Source organism: Macrosteles quadrilineatus, unplaced genomic scaffold (assembly GCF_028750875.1).
Source record: "Macrosteles quadrilineatus isolate MER2022 unplaced genomic scaffold, UCM_ALF_1.0 Scaffold_1__1_contigs__length_201487025, whole genome shotgun sequence".
Taxonomy (NCBI): Eukaryota; Metazoa; Arthropoda; class Insecta; order Hemiptera; family Cicadellidae; genus Macrosteles; species Macrosteles quadrilineatus.
Window position 1 is genome coordinate 146,530,376 of NW_026542594.1, and position 23,363 is coordinate 146,553,738.

Consider the following 23,363-nt stretch of genomic DNA (forward strand, 5'->3'; position numbering starts at 1 on the left):
AAACTTCACTGCACCGTAATTAGTAGTCCCACAATGCCTTTCGATCCGTCTGCTAGCAAAGAGGAAACAGTTCATATACAATATGAATACATATAAATGTATGGGAACCGGAGTTTTGCCAACGGGTGTCAGGTAGATGGGGGGGATGCCTTCGGCCACCTCTTGGTGCGGAGATTTGCCAACGGTGGTGGTGGGAGAAAGAGTGTGACGGAGGGAGGGAGAGCGATTGTCAGGGTTGTCTACGCTTGGCAGTTATGCGCTTGTCGCAGTGGGTTAGGTTAGGTTAGGTTAGGTTAGGTTAGGTTAGGTTAGGTTAGGTTAGGTTAGGTTAGGTTAGGTTAGGTTAAAAATTCAATACATTTCCTTTCACAGTCAGAGGTGCATAACTCCATTACTTTGAATACAGTCAGCATCCTGCCTGGTTTGTCCACCCCTAGCGGAAGCCACTCTCGCGGTCACGTGTAATCGCTCTCGCTCAACCCACAACCGTTGGCAAAACTCCGCAGTATGTGGAATTCATGGATGGGGACCCTTTCTACCTGATACCCGTTGGCAAAACTCCTACACTCTAAATGTATAATCTTAACACATTACATACTGGCATAAATAAACTATGAAACCGATAAAACATACTCCCTTTAGTGGATTGTAGATTTCTCATCCTTTATGGAACAGCTGTATCTTATTATTAGTTTTGTAAGTTGCACTGTAGATTATGTACGTGTTTGGTTTACAATTTGTTTCTTATAATTTCGGTCGTTTAAAACCTCGTTTACCGAACAAAACTATCTGTTAAATTAATCCTAAAATAATAGAAACAAAATGTTGTCAACACCAGCAATCAGTGTTCCCGGATATGAAATAGTAAACGAAAACGAGCTTCAAAATTGACAATGGGATGAGAAGTTTGCATGTATTGGTAAGGTTTAGGTTAGTCTCAGTTGCCGGTTGCCGGGATTTTATCCCCTCAGCCAAGGCCTCACTAGAAAAACTAGTGGGTTATTTTCTAGCGGTGGGGCACACGGAAGATTTCTCAGGTGCCGTTTGACTAACTGCTGACGTCACTAACTGTTGCGTCTGAAGAAATAGACAATTTTATAATTTTCTATTATTAAATTAAACTGTCATAACCTAACCAAACTAACCAAACGTGCTGATAATGGAAAAATCGAATAAAGGTTTACTAATCTAAAAAAATAGTTTTGTTCATAAAATAAAATTATAATTGCCTAGAATTCAATTTTTTAATTTTTTAATTATAAAATTAAACTGTCATAACCTAACCAAACCAACCAAACTTGCTGATATGAAAAAAAATGTTGATAAAAAGTTAGGGCCGTCGGCGGGATTCGAACCCGAAACATCCGGATTATCAGCCCGAAACGCTATCCACTGCACCACCGAAGCCGATGGCTCTATCCGTATCGTTGCGGTATTGGTGTTCCCTCAAAGTGACGTCAGCAGTTAGTGACGTCAAACGGCACCTGAGAAATCTTCCGTGTGCCGTTTCGATTTTCTAGTGGGGCCTTGCTTTAGCAGAGCTGACCAGCTGACGCCCAGAAAACATACTACTGCTGACGTTACTGCACTAAACGTATAGTAATCTGAGCCCGCTCTATACTTTGTTCGTGGGCGAAATTTTACCCCCGCGGATTTTGGAGTTTGTATCAAAATAAACAGGACGTGATAGATTACTATTAGACTAGCAATAAAAGCCTGAATTTTACCGCATGTCCTTATGACTAGGATGTAGGCAACTTAAGACCCCAACAGCACAATAGCTTTTCACAGTATAATATCTTATGGAATAGTATTCTGGGGAGGTAGTACCATGGCCAATAGGATCTTTCTCCTCCAGAAATGAATTATTAGGAGAATGTGTGGTGCTCAACGTCTTGCTCACAGTAGGCCCCTGTTCAAGGACCTTGGAATTTTAACCCTCCCATCACTATTTATTTTAGAATCTGCCATCTTGGTGAGAAATAATCTGGACATCTTTTTCACAAACAATCTGGTCCATCAGTACAACACGAGAAGAGCTAATCAAGTACATGTACCCCAAGTTAACTCAACTTTGGCCAGCAAGAGCCCATATTTTAGTAGTGTCAAGATCTACAACTCACTACCAAGGAACATTATCCAAGAGCAAAATTTCAATAAATTTAAGAAGATGTTAAAGGAATATTTATGTGAAGCGGCCTATTTTAAAGTAGAAGATCTGTTCAATTAGGCATATTATTGTTTTTCTATCCATTTGACGACCACGTCGCAGGAGCGCGGATGCTAGTGGGACATCATCAAGTATCAAGTAAGTATCAAGTAACTCATGAACACAAACCCACTCTAAGCTTGGAATGATGGATACAAATTGGGTGTAGTAGATTAAGCAGGCTATTATAATTATGGAATTGTTCGGGATTTCGGGACCCAAGCCCAATTTTAGTAGATTCACATTGTACTTGGCTTGGACTCATATTGGAATTGGTTTTAGCACATGCTGGACTTGGGCAAACAAGCTCATACAGATCAATTAAACAGACTCATTATGCACTCGTTCAGGATGACTTGGGGAGCCAAGCCCAATTTTAGTATAGGCTCATATTGGACGTGACTTAGATCATATTGGAATTGGTTTTAGCACATGTTAGACTTGGGCAAACAAGCTTCAAGAGATTCAAGAGATTTATTGTACCATTAAGTAATAAATACATTCTTGTGAAATATGAGTGTACATCCTTGTTACAAACCAGATCTTCTTCCATGTCCTTAATAGCTAACAAAGATTGATAAACATGGACATTTACAACAGTCATAATGCGAAGTGCAGCGAACAAATGCCGACAATGCTCCAGATAGTGAACCTGACATATTACTTGGATAGCCTTTCTTTTTATGAAGCAGTACTTTCTGAGCATGCGGGGAGAGACCCCACAGGAGTGCTCACACCTATAGACTCACTCAGAACTTGGTACGAAGTTTTATATACATCATAATAACTGTCGTTATCAAAGAATATAATAATAGGCTATAATAGTAATATAATTTATATTTAACATATAAACTGTTTCACACCATTCATATTCTAGCCCACCTTTTTTCTTAAACATAAAAATAATAAATCCTGTAACCGTGAAAGATGATAATATAAAATGAAGCCTTTATGTATGAGTCTTAAAGTGATCTTAAAAAATATTGATTATATTATCTGTTAGGTTTAGAAAACAAGACATTCACATTTCAAGACAATTTATTAATATAATAAATATGCATACATCTTCCACTTCACCTTCAACTTCTTTTCTGAATTCGATTGAATTGGCGATCTAATTGAATTCTTTAGACTGACTTAAACAAGCATGTCATAGGTCTGGTTGGGTGCTTACAATTGTGGACTTGACCAACCAGGGGCCCATTTCATAATAAAGTACAAACTAATATTATTAGTAAATCAGATGATCGCCCAATGCAAATCTAATGGAAATTACAAGTTACAAGTTGTAACTTGTAACTTTTAGTTTATTATGAAATGGGCCCCAGGTTGTAAATAAAACCAGTTTAGTTTTGGCGCATTCGCACAAGTTCACTTAGCCAAAAAGCTGTTTTAAATTTGTAGTGGGTTCCAAACTCCGAGTTTGTCATACCAATTCAGAAATATATGAAATTCAAGTTTAGTCCAAGCTCACGTGCTGTCTGGGAATGCAAAACTCCAGTCAACCTGTAAACTATTTCTAAAATAAGACAGGAGATACTCTTTCATATTCCTAACACTTTCTAGTGTAGTCTAAGTACCACGCTAGGAAATTGAAGCATTACTCACCGGATTACAGAGTGTTGAGCTCATAACCGCAGCTCCATGGTCCCCTACCAGAGGCTTCGTCACCTCCACCTCATAGGTCTAGGAGTCCTGGCTAGTGATCACAATGCGATGCTGTCACTGAGCTATAGTTTTAGGTTTTAGCTCAGTGGATGCTGACCAGGGAACGATCTCCTCTTGTGGGGGCGACACTGGTGATGAAGAGGCCGTGAGCTCGAAGTAGGTTTGAGAACGTCCTGGTGTTGGGTTCATCACAATTTAATGCAATGTTAAAATCACCGCCTAGTATGAAGTTTTTATTGCGGATCTATATGGACTGAAACTATTTACAATTTTAGGCTCACTAGGCTTTAGAAACTAGGCCTTTTGGAGAGATGACTGGACTTCGCTTGGACTTAGGCCAAGGACTTAGGATTGAATCTAAATAAGCTTAATAATGATATCCGAGGTACAGCAAAAAATTCTGTGTTGTAAGATAAATTATCTTGTGTATATATATATATATATATATATATATATTTTTACTATTCATAGAAGCAGACAACCCATCCCCTATATCAAAGTTGTTACATATATAGACCAACCATAGACTAACCAACACAAGTAGACTTTCCATCCCATCAAGGCCCCACTAAAAAAACTACTAGTTTTTTCCCATTTATGTATACTACATTTGCAATGATGAAACTTAAATATCGGCAAATAATGACAGTGGGATTTCTGTCCGGGTGAATTAATAGCATAAGCTAACCAACACAAGGGAGTATGTTTTATCTATGTTAAGCTTGTAGTTTCTGCCGTTGGCAGTACTGAATCATTTACAGTCGTCGGCACTCGGCAGCACTGAGCTATAACAATTATTGTTAATCAATATAAAACAATATAACTGGAGTAACCACTCTGTGTTCAAAAAACGTACCGCTGTTTTTGCTGGTTTGGTTTCAGAGTTTCGTGTTGTTAGGTTGGCCGGGTGATCGGGTTGGTGGGACTTGTCAAATTATTAGAGGCAAGCAGGCAAGATCAAGATGGCGTCATCCTGTTTTGTTGATACAGTAGTAAACAAAACTCTGCCAACTCAACATTATGATTGAAATATAAGTTTATTTATTTATTTTACGAGCAAGAGCAACACATTTTAACAAGATCATAAACCGATAGTCGTTATTATTTAATCAAATGCCATAGGGCTATTGGCCTAAACCAATATCTCAAAACCAGGAAATTTGACTAGCCTATTTTCACCACATAGCTTGAAAAGAGGTAAATAAGTTAGTATTTATTTACTAGCAAAGAAAAACAATATAATGTTTCAAATAACTTTAAATACAGAGGTTTAACGTGCAATAATTTAAATAAGTTGTTGACACAAGTGCTTGAAATAACATAACCCCAAATAGATAGTATGGTTAGGTTAGAATGAATTGGAATTATTTGACAGCATCCCACCAACCGATCACACGGCCAACCTAACAAAACGAAACACCAAAAACAAACCAGCCAAAACCGTGGCACGTTTTTCTCCAACGTTTAACCAGAGAGTAGTGACTCCAGTTATAATCTATATCTCAATGCTCGGCAGTCGCTTCTTCTTTCTGTCTCTTGCTTGAATGTTTTTGTTTGTTTTTTGTTTTTGTGTTGTGGTTGTGCTGTGTTGTTGTGAGGTGTGGTGAGGGTGGGAGATGAGAGATGTCTAGAGATGATCTGAATGTTGTTGTTGTACAGTCCTTCTGACATTGACATTGACTGTAAAACTAAAAATTGTGCAATTTTAAATTAATTTGCTTTACTGTTTTTTCGCTCGAGAAATTTGAAAAATTAACCATAAAATAAATCTAGTTTTTGAGATTAAGATGTTACTAGTTGAAAATAATGGCATTTTCTGATTAGACCTGTCATCAAATTTGATAAATCCCTAAACCTACTCAGGTTAGGGGGTTTCTAAGGAGCAATGGCTTTGTTGCAGAGAATGAAATATTTTAGTTTACCTAAACATAATCTCAGGTAAGTTATGTCAAATTTATGGGGCTGCACTTTACTTTATGTCCTACACTCATTTGAATGAAAATATTGATTGAGTTTGATTAGTTAGGTTAGGTTAACCTTACCTAGTGATGGGCGATACGGACGCGTATCGCGATACAGCGATACGATACGTATCGGAAAAAAATATCGTATCGCCGTATCGAATCGGACGTCTGTATCGCGATACGCGAATCGTATCGTCAAAAATATCGAAAAACGATACGTATCGTATCGTTTTCCCCCTCCCCTACCTAACCTAGAAACGGCAAATTTATATAAGTACCTGGGGACCGAGCTTTGCTCAGGGAAAATCATTAGTTTACTCTGAAAACAGTCTTACAAGTATTGCAGATACATTAATCCATTCCCACACTCCAACACTGCTCGCCTTTACTACTTCCTTCCTTCACAACTCCCTACGTCTTGGACCTGTTTCCCTATCCTTCCCATAGCATTTTAGCATTGCAGACACATTAATGTAATTGCCACAGACAGTTCCCACACTCTGCACTGCTAGTGCTAGATAGAACGCTAGTGGAAATGGACTGGACTGGGATGGGACTGGTACATTATAAAGTAAAAACCAAAAATACAGACGTCAAAAATTCCTATTTCAAACTACACATCCACAGAGTATAGATTTTGCAGTTTGCTCGGCCTGCGCAAAAAAATATCGTTTTGACATGAATCGTATCGCTCTATGTGCCAATATAAATACAAATATCGTTTTAGGCGATACGATACGTATCGTTTTTCAAATATCGTATCGAAATATCGTATCGTCCCTCGCGTATCGCGATATTCCGATACGATACGATACGTATCGCACATCACTAATTACCTAACTAACCAACGATATATCGAATGAAACAATCGATTAATCGATATATCGATCGATATTTTCATTCGAATGAGTGTAGGACCTAAAGTAAAGTGCAGCCATTTATGGTAGGCTACCGGTACCTTAAGTTATACCCTAAGGCCTACAACACTAGGGATGAGCATCGATAGGTCAACCATCAATGTACTGATAACATCGTTGGGAAAGCATTGATGTTTTTGGGACTAAAACATTACCTTAATTACCTCCTTCGTCACCAAGACCAGCGATGCCGGATAGGTTGTGTCAATACTATTTACATAACTTATTTCTAAAAAACAAACACTGAGGATACGCGTCCGGTAACCAGACGTGGATTAGGCGTCCGGTAGTGACGTCACCGGGTTGTGGGGTCCCGGAACGCCATTACAGCAACGATACGATGTATGGCCAGCGTTGTTCGTGGTGTAGTGGATAGAGTGCTCGGCTGATATCCAAGAGGTCCCTGGTTCGAAACCCATCGGTTTCTTTAACTTTTTGTCACAGATTTTGCTTTGAATGTAATTTCTTCTTAATTGTACGTCTTTTGTTAGAATTTTTGGCATTTATAATTTTATGTTATGAAGAGAATTGAACCTTCATTTGATTTTTTTCATTATCAGCAAGTTTGGTTGGTTAGGTTAGGTTATGACAGTAACTGCCGGACGCCTAATCCACGTCTGGTTACCGGACGTGTATCCTCTGCGAAAAACAAAACTTTTCTCTTTCAAAGATAAAACTTTCATGTCATGGCGGTGGATACACCCATACTTTCAAAAAAATCTTTCAGGCTATAATATGGCCTATCTTTTAGCCATGTCTTCAGGGCAGTGCTAAATTTAGGAGGTTCCAGGCTCTTCAGTGTTTGGGGTAGACTATTGTAGATCCTGAGTGCCATGGTCGGATATGAATTTTTTGTTTTTGAGAGTCTGCAGAAAGGGATGTCTATTTCATTGTTACGCCTGGTTTGATGTGCATGTACGGTACTTCTTGTAGGGAAATTTAATAGGTTGTCTTTAGTTGACATAAGGTTTAGCTGGCGGCCCCCACTATAATAGTGGATTAAATTTAACGGTCTAGCAAAATTGTATACCTAGTACATAGCAAGGCTGCACTTAAGTTACTGAAATGCAAAACAGCCAGCATCGGTAATATGGATCGCGGACGTATTTTGCCGCAAAACGGCCAGCAATAGATTTTTTGTGGCGCGCGCACTAGTTATTGCCAGGTTCATACTAATAGTTGTTACCGCTCTTAGTCTATAGACATTGGCCAGTGATTGTGTTTATATTTATTAGTCGATACCATTCCTGTTCAATATTTGTGCTAATTGTCGATAAAGGGTACTTGAAAATATAATATGTTGCTTCGCTTGTCACATCTCACAAAAAATAATGAATAGTCCTAAACAAATAAAGTCTACAAAACACTTTCTATCTGCTAGGCTTTGGTAGTGAACACGGATACCTTCCGAGTTAGGACTGGCTGGCAAACGCGAATTGAAGGACTGGGACTAATGAAACAGACGATAAAGATAAACTAAGGACGTTGCTGGCTGGCCAAAGTGAAACCAAGGAATAAAAAAACGTTAGTAGAGAGTAGGCCTACGGTACGAGAGTTAATTTTTCAGATATTGCATAAAGATGTTTGCGAAATGCAAACATTTATTTTTTTCCAAAAGTGCCATTATATCATGTATTTTAGTAGAGAGTAGGCCTAAAAAGAGGAGGGATCCTCACTTTTCGCAGAAATCCCTCGGAGTTAAATTTTGAGCGTCAAAATCCGGTAATCATCAAAGGCAACCCTACTAAAATGTCAACGTTTTCGATGTTTTTTTCAGTTTTTTGTCTGCTCTATGTACTCTCCAGTAATAGAAAACATCGATATCTTAATACTTGGCAAAAAACATATGTATGGTAAGTAACCTACCATTGATGTAAAAACATTAAACATCGATGTTTCGAAAACATTGACTATCGATGATCATCTCTAGCATGACTACTTTGTTTTCTCTAACCTTACTTGTAAGTAACTGTTGTTGTTGTTAGTAACTTAAGTCTAGGCCTTCGGCCTTCAATAAAGTTGTCTGTTTTGGTATAGCCTATTAAACAGAGCAAGCACATTAATCCAATAGCCTACTTTTGAGAAATATTTAAACACAAATTGATTGTTCTCAATGAGGTCAGGTCAAAAAGAGTCTCTTTAGACTCCAAGTTAACTTAGTGATGAAATATTCCCCTGTACATTTTACGCTAGGTAGGTAATTCTGAGCTAAGTAACTTATGGGTTCTGCCGATTACACAATGGTTTTTACCAATTCAAACTAATGGAATGACTTATTATGAGCTATAGCAACTGTTGTGACCCAGCAACTATGTCAGTAACAAAAATAAGGTACAAAATAGAGTTTTAGACACTAGCGCAATCTGTGACTGGCTCACACAACTACATTCTTTTTCAGTAAAAAATTGTCGACAGCTGATCCATATAGATGGGATGTCTTCTTCTGTATCCAATAGTCAATGGTATGGGTTCAATTTTTCTCATAAGTATTACAGTTGATTGTTCTTTTTTTTTATTAGTAACATGAAAATGCAAGAGTTTTTTTGCCGGAAAGCAAGTAAACTTATACAAAGGCTAGGTTAGTTTATTCAGTTATTTGATTTTGTTGGAAAACAATTTTTTTAAAATACAAACACCAACCTAACCTAACAAGGCAATCCAACCTAACCTAACCAAACCTACCTACTTAAACTGATTTTTACCTGCTGATAAGTTAATAAACGATAACGCAGAACAACCATTGACATTCTGACAGCCGCCTGATCTGTATACTTGCTTTCCGTCAACAAATTCTTACATTTTCCTTGTTATATCTATCAGCGGCGTTCATTGTGATATCTATCACGGAGGAGATTATATGCAACCAAATAAATAGCTTCAGTGAGATTCAAACTTTTGACTAAGTCGAGGGGTTCCCCGTTACATATACTTAAGAGATACTGAAATTTCATAACACTGGAAAGCGACGTGTTGTGGTGTACCTATTGCAGTATCAAACAAATTTATAAAACTTGTCCAAGATAGCGGGTCACTGGAGAATTTTTGTAAATCTAATTTTGGAAGTCGTACTGCTTGCGAAATAGAAGTTTGGTGAACAGTAATGGAAGAAGAGTCGCTTAAGATAGCAGAATTTGAAGGTTCAGGAGGGGACATTAAAACTCAATAGTAGTCTCAATATGAGAAAATAAACTTTCAATTTCATCCAGGTCTTGAGACAATGTCTCGCCAGAGATAGGATCCTCTTCTAAGGCTAAAACCCGTTGCAGATTGTTGTTGAATTCTTCTTTTCTTTTATGAATTTCATTTAAGTGAGCATTTAGTTGTTTAATTTGAATACGAGTGTGTTGTTCCTTTGAGGTAGAGTATTCATCAACAGTATCTTTAAGTTTATTAAAACGAGTTTTAATGAGATATGTTGAGCGAGTGTAGATTGATGACTTAAAATCGGAAGTTTTAGGAGCCATTGGAGTAGTTGAACACAAAATTTACCAGCAGCACGCACAATATAAAAAGGTCTTGAGCACACACAAAATCTCAGTATGAAGTCAAAAAGAAGAATTGTGCATCAAAGATGTAGATAATGATAAGTTTCTTTCAATAAAGTCTTTAACCAAAAAGTTAATAATAAATTTAACTTGAACTTGTTTTTATTGACACCAAAAATAATATTATTTTAAGTAAGCAAAGAGTTCATTCCATACCGTGATCTGTGTCCAAAAAGATTATAATCAGGTAAACTCCAAAACCAAACAGTTAGTAGTGAACTGTAAGGGAACTGAGTAGAACATTTAGATAAAAAATGGGGTAATGTTAACAAGTAATGAATATAATTACCAGGTTTTCATCTCACTGCGAATTTGGACCAAATGTTGTATTAGGAAATGGAAAAATATTAAAATTATAAATTAAAAACTAAAAAGTAGAAAATAATTTATAAATATGTGGAGAGTATTAATACTTGTAATATTTAAAATGAAAAACGTGGGGCGCATGCAATAGATAATTTACAATTACCTTCACCTATTGAACTAATGTATTACAGTATTATCAATTGCATGCACCCCAAGTTTTTCGTTTTAAATCTTACAAGTATTTATACTTCACACATTTATAAGTTATTTTCTACTTTTTAGTGTGTTTAAAAACGTTTTGATTTATTATGAATTATGAAAGATTTTATTTTAAAATTATTTTCTACTTTTTAGTTTTAATGTGTGTGGATGTTAACCCTCCAAGTGTCCATAGTTTAGGCCTTAATGTCCACCTATTTTTGGCGCATTTGCAAGGTTTTATTAAAACGGATCTGAGAAGCTTAAAACAATGTTAATTCTAACGTTCTATATACCATTTTGTTTGGAAAATCATGGGCTTCAATATTATATATAAAACATAAGGAACATTTTTTCAAAAAAAAAATTTTTAGGTAAAAAAAAAATATAATTTCGAAAATTTTCAAAATAAAAATAAGTTCGCGCTCAATGAAATTGTATAAATTATAGGCCTATAAATATTTGAAAATAGCCACTTTGTTCTAAATTTTATGAGGATTACAACTATATAATAATATAAGGAAGTATATTTGCAAATAAATAAGTTATGGGCAAAAAACTGATTTCAGTACATAGCGTTTAGCTAAGAATGCATAGCCTAACCATAGCTAGGAATCTGGCTGATAATTTACATCAATATCACTACCTACTTCTTGAGGATCATCAACCAGCACTTCAAAACCACTTAAATCTTCTTATAATGCACCACGTATATCACTACTTTTGATTTTTAACACTAAAACAATGATAAACGTAATAAAACACATCAGTCATCGGTCCGGGGGAACCTAGCTGTTTACAAATACACGCACGTCAGCTGTCTGCTACAATATTTTCGGAACTAAAATGAATAGCGCTTAGAGACAGACCTCTGGAGAAAGCTTAGAATATTACGGAAAGAACGATACCTAACTCGATCCAGTTCAATCCGATTCAGTCAGTCATAGAGCCTTCGCCGTAAACGATGTCTGCATGTCGAAAAATCGACAAGTAACACTACACAAAGTGTGCTGCTTGTCGAATTTTCGTCAAGTAACACTGGGAGGGTTAAATATATTTCAAGCATCTCTATATCAGATTAAGACAGAGGCATGTAGAAAATCTAAGGTTTATTTGAGTTTCTTTTCATATAATTATTAGATTGAATGTATGGCCTACCTACTTACTATAAATATATCAATCTATTTAATTTATTGTTTACTTTATAGAATACTAAATAACAGTTGACATTATTAACAAACACCTTTATATCTGCAATCAGATTGTTTATCTTTATTTTGAAATGTTTGTTTGTATAAAGAATCTCTTGGGAGCATAACCTGACCTCTTTACCTTTGCTCTTCGAACTGTAAATTTAAGTATTTTACAGCTAACTCAAATTAATTGATGTTTACATTCGTTCAAAATGTAAACATGGAAAATTTGGAAGCCCAATGGGGCGTAGCCCAAGGGAAATATGAAAATTAAATGTTATAATATTGCATTGTCATCCATTTGTGAGCTATGTTTCAAGTCTCTAGCTCATCGGGAAGTTAGTATAAAATTGATTGCAAAATTTGTACCGGACAAGAAAGCGAGCTAATAAAAACGTTTAAAAAAAGAAACCATGTTAACCATGTTATGAGCAATAAAAATAATGTAATAAAAAATAAACAGAATGAAATAATAACATGATAAATATACACATATGTTAAATGCAGATCAAGGGGAAAAATTCTTTTCATCACTCCGTAACGAAAGTAACTATTTTCGATAACAGCTGACATCAATGAAAGTAGTCGTTTCCCAAGCTCTAATTTAGGGCGAGGGAAAATCGATCAGCTGATTTTCCCTCGCTCTAAATTTACTTTCCCTCGCTCTCAATTAGTTCTCCATTTATTCACTACGCGCGCTAGTGTTTTGTTATGGTTTAATTTAATGATTTGAATCAGCTGTATGTATTGTTCAAAGTTGTTTTATTCTTTTACTAGCTGTTTGCCCGTTCTACGTACGGGAATCTTGTAGTAAGTTAAAACCTTATATTCAGAACAGGAGTTGGTTTGCATATTTAGTGTGCATTTTTCCAGATATGATGGCAAAACTATAATTGTTTAGGAATACATATACACCTTCTCAAATACAATATCTGACAGTTTCAAATCCAAAACGAATGCTTCGCAATTAAATGTCACCCGATCGTGTTAGTCCATATTTTATATCTAACGATAAAAGGAATTGCTTTACAGTATAGATATATGAGGCATAGCCCTAAGGTAGGCCTGTAATTGAAAGTTGCTTTTCACACTGGTTAAAAGTAGTTAAAACACTACCTCAACCTCACTACTGCACACTTTATTCGGGTTGACATTTTTATTAACAATGTTTCTCTTGTCTTTTCAACGAAAAATAAGGACATTAATGCGTTACCAACAGACACACACACACAAATACAGAATTGAGTCCACACAACATTTTGGAGTCCAGACAGAAAACGCTAAAAATTATACAGTAAGACATCAATTAAATTTAATAAGCAATAAGGTGCAGTGTTTATAAATAAATATTGAAAATGGTGATGTGTTTGTATGTAAAAATGATTCTTACTGCTACCACCGGTTCTAAAGAAAAGTAGCAGTATCAAAAACCAACGTTTACATTTAAGAAAAGATGTTAACATATTAATGACAGTTTGAAGAAACCACCTTTATCCAAACAAAGGTTTCTTATTTAAAATATTACGTAATCTCTAAACGATAATCGGTACATATATCTAGCAAACATTCGGAGGAAATGTGACAAAAATGCACAAATCTGGGGTTTTGTACGTTTGTAGTTGTATTTCCTAAGTAGGAAAAGTACCGATATCGTTGTCGAAATGTAAGTAAGTAGAAACCAAAAGTGACACATTGGATAAGCGAGTTTAGCTACATCTGTTAAGTTAAACCTCTGTTACGGTACGATCACAGCGAAATCAGAAAGATCTTCCAAGATTGCAGCAACATCCACGATCACCCACTGCAGTTGTGATTTTTTACTTTGCACTTAACACAACTGTCCTTAAGGCGCCGTCAATGAGTGGAAACCTTTTTTGTAAGCTATTGGTGACTATGATGAAAAAAATGTAAGTTTCCTTGCACTAATACAACACTGCTTCACGGTATTTTCCCCGGTTATCAAAACTCAAGAACAATCGTTGCATTTGCGATTAATTAAACCGGTAAAGTAAGGCACAACGTTTTTAATCTCACTTGGTTTGGATGTGCTAACAAAACTTGATCGGAAATGGTTGCGGTATTTGTAAACAACTTTGAATGTAAACATATCAGTCAGTGAGAGCTAGAAGTGAGAACTAATCCAAACAGCTGATCGTTATTTCATAAAATGTAATAGTAAACATTGGGAGAAAATTTGACAAAAATCGAACAAAATTGGGTTTTTGGTGGTTTGTTATTTTTTTTTCAAAGAAGCAAGGCCATGTTTTTCTAGCCAAAGACACTCTCACCAATTCAGTAAATACAGAAAAATGATTAGAAACTTGATCGGTACTCTAGTTTTCTAGGAGTAGGCCGCGTAAAATGGCATTTTGGCGTTACAGACCGAGTCACAGAATGGACAGACAGACATACAGACAGAAATTGAGATAAGACTCGTTTCGGCTTTCTTAGGCTATGAAACGTTAAAATAACCAAAAACTGCATGATTCTAAGCAATGTACAGACAAAACTGTAATTTTATTTATATAGATTTTGATATTTAATTAAAATGTATTGAGAAATATACGTAGGTTTCCTTTTAGAAAATTTTATTTTATTTTATTTTAATGTTCAATCAAATTAATTGAGAAATAAAATATTTGTAATATCAGAGGTCTGCTATTCTGTGTTTGTGTATTTTTGCGTCGTGATGAAAAGTATCGTTCATAACTCGTACCGAAAGTTATTATCCGGCACTTGCTCCATTATTCCCGTTCTCGGCTTCGCCTCGTACGTGAAAATAACTCTCACATACTCGGCTTCGCCTCGCACGTGAAATTGATGTTCCCTGTGTTCGGCTTCGCCTCACACAAAAACTTGAGCGCGCGACGGAAAATGCCACTTTCGGTCCTAGTAATGAAATATACTATTGTTTGAAGTTCATTGCTGGTGACGGTGAGTTAATGTTGTTCAAAGGTTGATTGCGGACATTTTCCATCACGATTGTAAAAAGCAATTTGTTTTTTACAATCGTGATGGAAAATGTCCGCAATAAACCTTTGAACAAGGGAAAAAAGTCTTCAACAATACTTATGTGATATTCTTTTACAGATTTTATTGTTCCGCTAAACCTGTAATTGGAGAAAAATTAGGAGAATTGTCCATTTCTGAATCTTGTGCCAAAAGGCTCAACAAAATAGTGAGTGATGGGAGTGCACTAAGAGTGGTTGTTGAAGGAGGTGGTTGTTCTGGATTCCAATATAAATTTGAGCTTGACCAAAACATCACCGATGAAGATAGGTAAGTGCAGTTGCCTTGCTACGGAACAATAAATAACTAGGTATATGGTTTCTGGTCTGCAAATTGAGCGGAGCAAAAAAAGATTATTAACATACACCCGAATCATACTTCTTATTTATTCTGTAGAATAAAGTTATTTTATAATCCTTAGGGTTCAACAAAACTATTACATGACTTCTGATACTGTAATATGTTTAGTACATAGAGCACTAATCATATAGTAGGAAAATAATACAAAAACACTCCATATAAACAACAAAATTTGTACATTCATGAAATTTCACCCGTGAGTTACTAATAATATGAGAAATGAAGATCCGATGAGTCCCCAAAATTTTGGGCGTCCTAAGGCCCTTTTTGGGACCCTTTTTGATCCGAAGGGCCCTTGTTCGTGAATAATTTTGTTTTTACGTTTAAGGTCGAGTGAGGTGTGGTTTTCGATGGCTTTAGTTATTTTAAATCGATTGGGACTAGTGATGTGGGCCGGGTAAATACCCAGTGGGTAGGTAAATATAAATTGGGTATTTACCTGGGTATTTACCCCAGGCCCGGGTAAATACCCAAAAACTGGGTATTTATAATTTTTATTAAAGTTAGAGAAGATTGAGATGTTTTTTTTGCAATTATTACCCTGTAAGGATAGTAAAATGATGATAAAATGTGCCAAACAAAATTTCATATGGTCACTACTAGCATTTTACTTCTGGGTATAATCGCCATAAATACCCAGGTCTGAGCATGAAGCTTAATCGGCATAAATATCCTGGTCGCATGGTTGCACTGGTCCTGACTACTTATGATTTTTTAATTTCTATGATAGATAGATGAATTCATTTTATTGAAAGTGAAGAAAAAGAATTTGTAAAGTAATAATTATTATTTAGAAAAAAAGGAAAATTTAACCTTGTAGTGGCCTATGTGTAAACAACTTAAGAAAATAATTAAAATTCAATCTGTAGGATGGCAGGATTTAATAATATTTTCTATTTTTTTTATTTTGTTCTAGATCTTTTGTTGGTATCAATGGTGTCAAAATAAAAACAAAACTAATTTCATAAACTTGTGATACAAAACATTTGAATCTATAGCACAATAAATCTTTCAACAATTCCTGGATATTTATAAATTCAAATAATTTTGTTTATGTTATTTAATTGGTTATAAATATATAAAATTATAAAAATTGAAAGCCTTTTTTAATATACTATTTTTTAGTAAGTTAAATAACTGATGTTACTCGATTTAAGACACAAAACCCCATTCTCAATTAAAAACTTTATGTATTATTAAAAAAAAGTGCTAAATCATTAAAAGGTACTATCAAAGCTTCAAGTTACTGTAAAAGGTGTTAAAGTCTATCCTAATTTATCATGTAATGATAACTATAACATATTTAGGGGTAAATATAAATGAATTTCAATCGATTTCATAAATACCCAAAATACCCGGGTATTTATGGATTTTGGGTATTTACCCGGGTAAATACCCAGGGTATTTACCCCGAGTTTTAAATACCCGGGTATTTTACATCACTAATTGGGACTAGTTTTAAGTGTATTAAACCACTCTATACAGGGTTTTTTGAAATGTTATTACCTTTTACGATATTTAAACATTTATTCATAAAGTAATAAAATTAGTTACCTCCATGCTCTATATAAAAGGGGATTATTGAAAATAGCTGTAATTCTTTACTATATAAGAGGGAAGGATCACAAGGAGTAAGAGAAAATATTAAATACCCCCGTCACAGCAAACCTGCAGACTAAGCGAATTTCCATTTGCCCGATTTTCAATTAACTAAAATAGCATTGAGTTTAATGAATACTTAGGTTTGCTGCTACAAGGAGGCTAATAAAGTGTGTTTATAGTAAAATATTAATAGCCTAGTGTAAAACAAATAAATTTGACAAGTTTTATTAAGACATATCTATAAACAAACAAACAAAATCATTTTACACTATTCTCCTTAAGAATAACATGGAATTTTCAATTTACAATTTTTGAATTTTATTCGTAACTAATACACTTACAAAACGCGTTAATATACTAAATTATTTGTTTTCTTTAAGCTCTTTAAATGCTCTAGAGAAAAATTGGGAAACTTTGTGTTTTGAGGGTCAAAGATTACAAATTTATACCACATAAAACCCTGTTCCAAGGACCGATTTTGCCGGTTTCGTTAAAATTGAACCAAAATTACTCGAGTTATCATGTTTACGGACACGTATATAACATGGATATATTATATTATATATAAAAACATTATTAAAAACTAAGTACCCTTTTTTTAATTCATTTTAATAAAATGAATTAAAAAAGGGTACTTAGTTTTTAATAATGTTTTTATATATCAAAATAGTAGCCCTAATCACTACAGTTTTCTTAATTATATTATATATATATATGTTTATAAACCCTTTATGTAATATTTTGAGTTATCTCGCAACCTTCTAAACAGCAGTCCTCTAAGGGTGCTTTAGGCTTCTGGGGGCATCAAAATGAAAACGTAAATCGGTTTCGGGTCTTTGTTTTACCATAAGACCTTCGGTAATAGCTTATTTCCTATATGGGAAGTTCGCTAAAAGGGGATGGATTAAGTTTTACACTATAACATAATAACATAGGTTACTACGCAAAAATTTCAACTTGATTATAAGGTGATGTGAATAATCTTTTAATGTGTTTTTCATGCAAATCTATTATGACTAATTTCAAATTGATATGTATGTTTCTTAGGTAGTTATTTAAGTTTTTTTTTTTTTTTTTTTTTTTTTTTTTTTTTTTTTTTTTTGCATTTATTAAAAATTAAAACAATTGTATTTGTATAAAACCTTACATTACATATTAAAATGAAGTACTTAAACTAAAGCTATTTTTCTACAATTTCAGTAGTATCTCTCTTTACAATTTCATCATCACAATAATTATTCTCAGACGACTCATTAACAATTTTATTATTCTTAGCAACTTGTCCATCTTTACTGATTTTGTCCAAGTTGGTGCTCAAGCAGGATTCCCCTTTACAAACCTTGCATATTGCAGAACAGGCAACACCAATCTTAAAGCACGAACAATGTGATTTGGTACAAAAACACCTTTCATACATAATGACGTTTGCAGCTTGTATCTTAATTTCCTCACAATTATTTTCAATCAATACAAGTACGGTTGTCTTTCGTGGTTATGATGACCAGGACAGCACTAAGACATCAGAGCATTGTCGGTACAAGCATTTTTGTCCTGAACAATGGGAACGAGGTTTATAGGGTAAAAATTGGGTTTTCTCATTTACTTCACCCTCAAAACACAAAGTTCCCCAATTTTTCTCTAGAACATTTTAAATAGCTTAAAAACAAATAATTTAGTATATTAACGTGTTTTTGTATGGCTATTAGTTACGGATAAAATACTCAATTTGTAAATTTAAAATTCCCATGTTATTCTTATGTAGAATAGTGTAAAATGATTTTGTTTCCTTGATCAAACTTACTTGTCAAATTTATTTCTTTTATACTAGGCTATTAATATTTTAATATAGACACACTTTAATAGCCTCCTTGTAGCAGCAAACCTAGGTAATCGTTAAACGCAATGCTATTTTAGATTTAATTGAAAATCAAGTAAGTAAAACCGAATTTCGCTTAGTCTGCAGGTTTGCTGTGACGGGGGTATTTCATATTTTCTCTTACTCCTTGTGATCCTTTCCCCTTACGTAGTAAAAAATTACAATTATTTTCAATAATCCCCTTTTATGTAGAGCATGGAGGTAACTAATTTTATTACTCTATGAATAAATGTTTAAATATCGTAAAAAGTAATAACATTTCTAAACACCCTGTATGGAGTGGTTTAATACACTTAAAACTAGTCCCAATCGATTTAAAATAACTAAAACCATCGAAAACCACACCTCACTCGACCTTAAACGTAAAAACAAAATTATTCAGGAACAAGGGCCCTTCGGACCATAAAGGGCCCCAAAAAGGGCCTTAGGACACCCAAAATTTTGGGGACTCATCGGATCTTCATTTCTCATATTATTAGTAACTCACAGGTGAAATTTCATGAATGTACAAATTTTGTTGTTTATAAAACCCTATTTTACCTGTACTAATAGTTTTAGGGTAAAAATTACCCTAAAACTAGAGTGCATTTAGGTGAAAAATTGTTTGGGTTGTTTCAACCCCCAATAATACAGGGGAGTCCCGATAATCCGAACTTCGGTAATCCGAAAGTCCGCTTAATCCAAAACCAAAAGATATTAAAAAAATTAGTATTATTAACCCGTTGCAGATTGTTGTTGAATTCTTCTTTTCTTTTATGAATTTCATTTAAGTGAGCATTTAGTTGTTTAATTTGAATACGAGTGAGTTGAAAATAAAAAAATTAATTTTATAATAACAAAATTAATTTTATAATAAAAAAGTTTAAATTTTAAAATTTTTTATATAATTTTTAACACAGTTAGCTTAGCTGTACCTTGTCAAATTATTCTGTAGCAGCCGAGCGAGATAGACTTTTCTTGTTGAGTATTTTAGTAAATATTTCACCATTTTTGTTATTAACATTTTTCATTTTTGTCCCGGGTTCATTTTCATCCAATCCCGCCAAACCACAAATGGATTTTAGTGGCTGCACTAGGTCTAGCCTTAAGTAATGTGAAAAACAATCCCGGGCTCGTGCCTAGCGCCCTAAGACAAAAATTCGGATTAGCGGGACTCTACTGTATAAGAATAATATTGTTATTTTGCTAATAAAAACATTTAACTACCGGTATTTAATTCAATCGACAATGAATGGCACACACAACCGTTTCCATATAAAACATGCCTCAGATTTAACCATAGGATGAGCACTAACACTCTTTTAAGTCCATAATAAAGCTTACTTTCAGAATAAGATACCGTACCATAAACTAAAAAACTATAATAAATTATATCACATTTTTAAGGATTTTTGAGAAAGATGGAGCCCGTGTGATAGTGGATGAGACATCCCTGCAGTATATAAAAGGATCAACCATAGACTACCAACAGGAGCTCATCAAAGCTTCCTTTAGGGTGGTCAACAACCCCTTGGCTGAGCAGGGGTGTTCCTGCGGCGCCTCCTTCTCTGTTAAACTTGAATAATTTCTGCTGAGAACTGGTAGTGAAAATGTTTGTGATACTATGATTAGGTCCTATGATGAATAAAATGTAAATATTAATAGTTAAAAAAAACTCATGATATACCATTTATTACCTAGTTGTACCTGTGATAAGGGTGAAAAGGCATAATTTGAGGAAAGACTGTAAAAAAAGATATTATCGGATTATGAATAGTTATTTAATTTAAAAATAATGATTATGAATCCTGGAAAAAGTAGTAGAATTAATTACAATAGCCCCAGAACTGCAGTATTGGTTATATTTATTATGAGTTTAAAATAACATCTCTCCGAAGCAGTTTCAAAATGGTAAATATCATGTGTTACATATAATGGGGCAATGTAGCCGTCAAACACATCAGGTCAGGAGATACATTAAATCCACTTGAATGTTTGATTGGCTTAGTTGATGGTTTAATTACACTTATACACTCGAAATATAAATAAATAGTTTTACTTAGATAGGTCTATCAAGAAAATACATCATTACCTGTAAGCAAGAAAGAAAACACTGTCGGAAGGTTCAAGTTAGGGCAGTGGAGGATAGTCCATAAGGACTCTCTGACGCCGCCCTCCCAACAATATATAAATAAATTACAATTTAATATTCTTTAGTTAAATTAAAATTACTTTCTTCAGTAATGACTTATTTTTGATTGTCGCTTGCTTAGTAAGGACGGCGCTGACGGCGGCCAGACCATCCCAATCCCAATACGTACGTAGTCTATGGCAGAACAACTGAACAGTGCTGAGGGTGCTGTGACGTCATTCCAATGCTTTAGAAAGAGCGATTTGGGGCAGAGTCCAAAGTCTGGCGCTGACGGCGGCCAGACCATCCCAATCCCAATACGTACGTAGTATATGGCAAAACAACCGAACAGTGCTGAGGGTGCTGTGACGTCATTCCAATGCTTCAGAATGAGCGATTTGGGGCAGAGTCCAAAGTTGCGTGCACACTCTCAAATCAGGGCAGCCACCACAATCTGGATATTCTGCATGACACGTTATCGTTATGATGGCTAGACATGATGTTGCAGGGTGTCTACCAACCGGAAATCCGGGAATTGTACTTAAATTTTTACTGGCCATGAAATGTACGGGAATTGTCCTTAGATGCCAGATTATGTCCTTAAATTTTTAACACGTTCACTGCTAATGACGCACTTGTGCGTCATAAGTATATTAGCAGATATATAATTCATGATGTATATAATTACATAATATATTTTAATCCACAATTTATAGTATAAAATTTATTTAATTAAAGATATATTGTCACTCAATTAACATGATCATGTTAATGTTTATGTTTTTTAGCCATTTATAAAAGTATTACATATCATTAGCAGTGAATGTGTTAATGGGCCATAATTTTATTGATCGGTAGTTGGTTAGGAGCACATAAAAGGTTTATCAGATGTTTGTTTACATTTTCATAATTTATTACTAGAGTAATTATGCAATAAAAATCCCATTAACAATCTCAAACCCATTAATATTTTATCATGACAATCAAGTGTCAAGTGAAGTACTTCCAAGAACTGTTGACTCAGCAGCTAGCTCATAAAAGTTGTATCACTTTTATTCCTTTACAACTTCTTTTTTTATTACTAGGGTAATTATTATTTATTAGATCCCAAACCTATTTTATCGTGAAAATAATAGCTTTATAATGGCTGTTAAATTTCACTTCTTACTTGTGCCGCTGGCCAGTGCCTAGTGCCATAAAACTGTTTATGGTTTCATATTAAACATGTAAATAATCTACAGTCTTATTTTGTAAGTTAACCCCTTTTTTATGGACATTTTATCTGTCAATTGACAAAACCACAAGCATTGTTGTTTGCATTAATGTTTTATCACTATGTAGGCCTGCTTGGTTTCAAATTATGTCATTGCATTTTCTGTATCTTTGCCTTATATTGTTGGCTATTCAGGTTTCAATGTTTTTTGTTTCCCATATATTTATTTATTGAGTTGTATGCTTTAAGCAATCAAAATCTTATGAACTAGAATGATGATAGTAACTTTGCTGCTATTATAACCTCATTGTTTGTTACTCAGTTTATATAGGCCCTCCTAAATAATTAGGTTTAGGCCTGGGTATTTTGATTCTTGAAAGAGCTGTAAAATATACTAAGAAAATGTAATTGAGCCTAAGATAAACAACTAATGATTGCTATGTGTCGATATTAACTTTGCAAATGAAAATACAATAAACTTACTCTGTGCTTTTTGCTTATTAATAGCCGCTTACCATACCTTGATTTTGTACTAAGAATTGAGTAACAATATGCATTAAAGATTTTTTTTCAAAAGTAATCAAGAACCTAACGTTGTGCCAGGGCGAATCATGCCAAATTAATCGGCCTGGATCGGATAAGCTATGTTATGAAGTTTACGTGAATATAATAACAGGAATAGGCCTATATGTTAAACAGGTATATAAGCTACCTTCATTCAAAATTTTCTTTCAATCGGTTTGGTGGTTCTTGCGTTATTAGGTAACAGACAGACAGACAGACACACACAAACACACACCATCTCATTTTTATATATTAGTATAGATATATATATATACAAATTTGAACGAATTGTGTTTTTGGCCTCTGGGGACATCAAAATGAAAAAGAAATCGGTCCCGGGCCTAAGTCTTACCGTGCCATCTACGGTCTTACCTAATATTTTTTTTATCAGACACTTCAAAAAAATATTGTACACTTGATAAAGAATATTATAATTTTCATAACTGTGTCTACTTCTTCAATTACTTGTAATGATTTAACTTAAGTTAAATTTGTAAAAGCGTTTAAATGTTATATAGCAGGACCTTAATAACTTGAACCTTGATCTCTTGAATTTCTTGATACGTATCTCAATTTTTCTTTCTCCCCCTACATAGTGTATGGAAAAAGTATTGTTTTCGTCAAAATTG

At 34.5% G+C, this 23,363-nt stretch overlaps 1 protein-coding gene across 1 annotated transcript; it reads left to right on the top strand.

Annotated features, from left to right (window-relative positions):
• Positions 1-5,505: 5,505 nt before the first annotated feature.
• Positions 5,506-20,495, top strand: LOC128982968 (iron-sulfur cluster assembly 2 homolog, mitochondrial). Its single transcript, XM_054402078.1, has 3 exons — positions 5,506-5,815; positions 15,091-15,279; positions 20,234-20,495. The coding sequence occupies exons 1-3, from the start codon at positions 5,763-5,765 to the stop codon at positions 20,409-20,411; spliced, it is 420 nt and encodes a 139-aa protein (XP_054258053.1). The 5' UTR covers positions 5,506-5,762; the 3' UTR covers positions 20,412-20,495.
• The last annotated feature ends 2,868 nt before the right edge of the window (positions 20,496-23,363 follow it).

What these genes read in the sequence shown, in the direction of transcription:
- LOC128982968 (XM_054402078.1), top strand. Translation starts at nt 5,763, where the DNA reads ATGGCTTTGTTGCAGAGAATGAAATATTTTAGTTTACCTAAACATAAT. An exon ending in TTACCTAAACATAATCTCAG is followed by an intron (nt 5,816 to 15,090) that starts GTAAGTTATGTC and finishes ATTCTTTTACAG; the next exon opens with ATTTTATTGTTCCGCTAAAC. An exon ending in AACATCACCGATGAAGATAG is followed by an intron (nt 15,280 to 20,233) that starts GTAAGTGCAGTT and finishes CACATTTTTAAG; the next exon opens with GATTTTTGAGAAAGATGGAG.